This window comes from Spinacia oleracea, chromosome 6 (genome assembly GCF_020520425.1).
Source record: "Spinacia oleracea cultivar Varoflay chromosome 6, BTI_SOV_V1, whole genome shotgun sequence".
NCBI classification, from domain to species: domain Eukaryota; kingdom Viridiplantae; phylum Streptophyta; class Magnoliopsida; order Caryophyllales; family Amaranthaceae; genus Spinacia; species Spinacia oleracea.
In genome coordinates, this window is record NC_079492.1 from 115039604 (window position 1) to 115042391 (window position 2788).

General features: G+C 37.4%; 1 protein-coding gene across 1 annotated transcript; it reads left to right on the top strand.

Annotated features, from left to right (window-relative positions):
* Window positions 1-308: 308 nt before the first annotated feature.
* On the top strand, window positions 309-1966 carry LOC110776489 (uncharacterized). The gene is made up of 2 exons (XM_021981044.1): window positions 309-811; window positions 1435-1966. Exons 1-2 carry the CDS (start codon window positions 309-311, stop codon window positions 1964-1966), a joined length of 1035 nt encoding a protein of 344 aa, XP_021836736.1.
* Window positions 1967-2788: the final 822 nt, after the last annotated feature.

Below are 2788 nucleotides of genomic sequence, written 5' to 3' on the forward strand. Positions count from 1 at the left end.
CTCGCTCACTCTCTCTCTCTCTCTCTCTCTCTCTCTCTCTCTCTCTCTCTCTCTCTCTCTCTCTCTCTCTCTCTCTCCTCTGTGAGTTAATCATAAAACCCTAGTTTTTTTGTTGAAAAGAAGGAAAATAAATACCATAAACAGTAACCGATAAGGCGACAACCGTTCCTTTTTCAACCTCTTTCACCATTTTAATTTCTAATAAGCTATGTTCCCCACGTTTAACAACAAGTTATAATCGTTATCTCCTCGAGCACTATATATATATATATGATTACTAATACATTCCTTTGTCTGGTAGCAAGGAAATGTCCCAAGATCCTGTACAACATGTTGAAGTGGAAAAGGATAATGGAAACTGCGAAGGTTTTCTTACAAGGCCGGAACAACTATCAAATCCTTCACCCATGCCCAAAAATTCTTCACAATATGTCAAAGCGGCAAAGGATGATAAAAACTGCAAAGGTTTTCACACAAGGCCGAAACAACCATCAAATCCCATGCCCCAAAATTCTTCACAACATGTTGAAGCGGAAAAAGATGATGGATACCACAAAAGTTTTCATATAAGGCTGGAACAGCCATCAAATCCTTCACACATGCCCCAAAATTCTTCACATGTTGAAGTGGCAAAGGTTGGTGGACATTGCAAAAGCTCTCACATAAGGCCGGAACAACCATCAAATCCTTCACACATAACCCAAAATTCTTCACATATTGAAGTGGCAAAGGATAGTGGAAATTGTACAAGCTCTCACATAAGGCCAGAACAACTATCAAATCCTTCACGCGACAACACGACCTTTGTCGGGTGCACTACACATCACAAACTATGAACTTAGGTGCAAAGAATATCATAAATAATGCCGAAATTACCATAATACCCCCCACACCATACTACTCTCCATATCATAAAAGGGCAACTATGGTAATTTTGGATATGGTGACATTTTTTTATTTTTTATTTTATTTAAGAATAAGAAGATTTTGGTGACAATAGATAAAAAATACCGGAAATCGGGATTACGGGTTACTTGGGAGATGTGAGATCACTCTTCTCAATTCTCCCTTTTTTATAGATGGGTAGGGTTCAGTCAAGATCAATTGTTTTTCACTCTCGCTCTCACTCTCTCTCTCTCACTCCCTCTCTCTCTCTCTCTCTCTCTCTCTCTCTCTCTCTCTCTCTCTCTCTCTCTCTCTCTCTCTCCTCTGTGAGTTAATCATAAAACCCTAGTTTTTTTGTTGAAATGAAGGAAAATAAATACCATAAACAGTAACCGATAAGGCGACAACCGTTCCTTTTTCAACCTCTTTCACCATTTTAATTTCTAATAAGCTATGTTCCCCACGTTTAACAACAAGTTATAATCGTTATCTCCACGAGCACTATATGTATATATATGATTACTAATACATTCCTTTGTCTGGTAGCAGGGAAATGTCCCAAGATCCTGTACAACATGTTGAAGTGGAAAAGGATAATGAAAACTGCGAAGGTTTTCTTACAAGGCCGGAACAACTATCAAATCCTTCACCCATGCCCAAAAATTCTTCACAATATGTCAAAGCGACAAAGGATGATAAAAACTGCAAAGGTTTTCACACAAGGCCGAAACAACCATCAAATCCCATGCCCCAAAATTCTTCACAATATGTTGAAGCGGCAAAAGATGTTGGATACCACAAAATTTTTCACATAAGGCCGGAACAGCCATCAAATCCTTCACACATGCCCCAAAATTCTTCACATGTTGAAGTGGCAAAGTTTGGTGGACATTGCAAAAGCTCTCACATAAGGCCGGAACAACCATCAAATCCTTCACACATAACCCAAAATTCTTCACATGTTGAAGTGGCAAAGGATAGTGGAAATTGTACAAGCTCTCACATAAGGCCAGAACAACTATCAAATCCTTCACGCGACAACACGACCTTTGTCGGGTGCACTACACATCACAAACTATGAACTTAGGTGCAAAGAATATCATAAATGATGCCGAAATTACCATAATACCCCCCACACCATACTACTTTCCATATCATAAAAGGGAAACTATGGTAATTTTGGATATGGTGACATTTTTTTATTTTTTATTTTATTTAAGAATAAGAAGATTTTGGTGACAGTAGATAAAAAATACCGGAAACCGGGATTACGGGTTACTTGGGAGATGTGAGATCACTCTTCTCAATTCTCCCCTTTTTATAGATGGGTAGGGTTCAGTCAAGCTCAATTGTTTTTCACTCTCGCTCTCACTCTCTCTCTCTCTCTATCCTCTGTGAGTTAACCATAAAACCCTAGTTTTTTTGTTGAAAAGAAGGAAAATAAATACCATAAGCAGTAACCGATAAGGCGACAACCGTTCCTTTTTCAACCTCTTTCACCATTTTAATTTCTAATATGCTATGTTCCCCACGTTTAACAACAAGTTATAAAGAAAAAAGGAAGCAAAGAAGGTCCATCAGCGCCCATTTCTGGTGACATGTATCTTCTTTGTTCCTCATCATATAGTTCACGTTCAATATCACAAAACACACACAAATCATGACGTGTAAAACTGTATGAAACAAATTCTATTAATTTTTTTATTAGTTAACAAATTATGTAAAACTCTTATTCGTATGAAAATCTTGTTTGATATTAGCTATATCCTTATCTAGCTTTAACTCTGTCAAGAATACAAAGTTAATGTACTCTAAGAGATCGCAACTTTAAAAATACATGAATGTGAAACAAAGTCATAATGTGACACAGGCACATTAACATTTTTCTCCCAATTTCTCAACG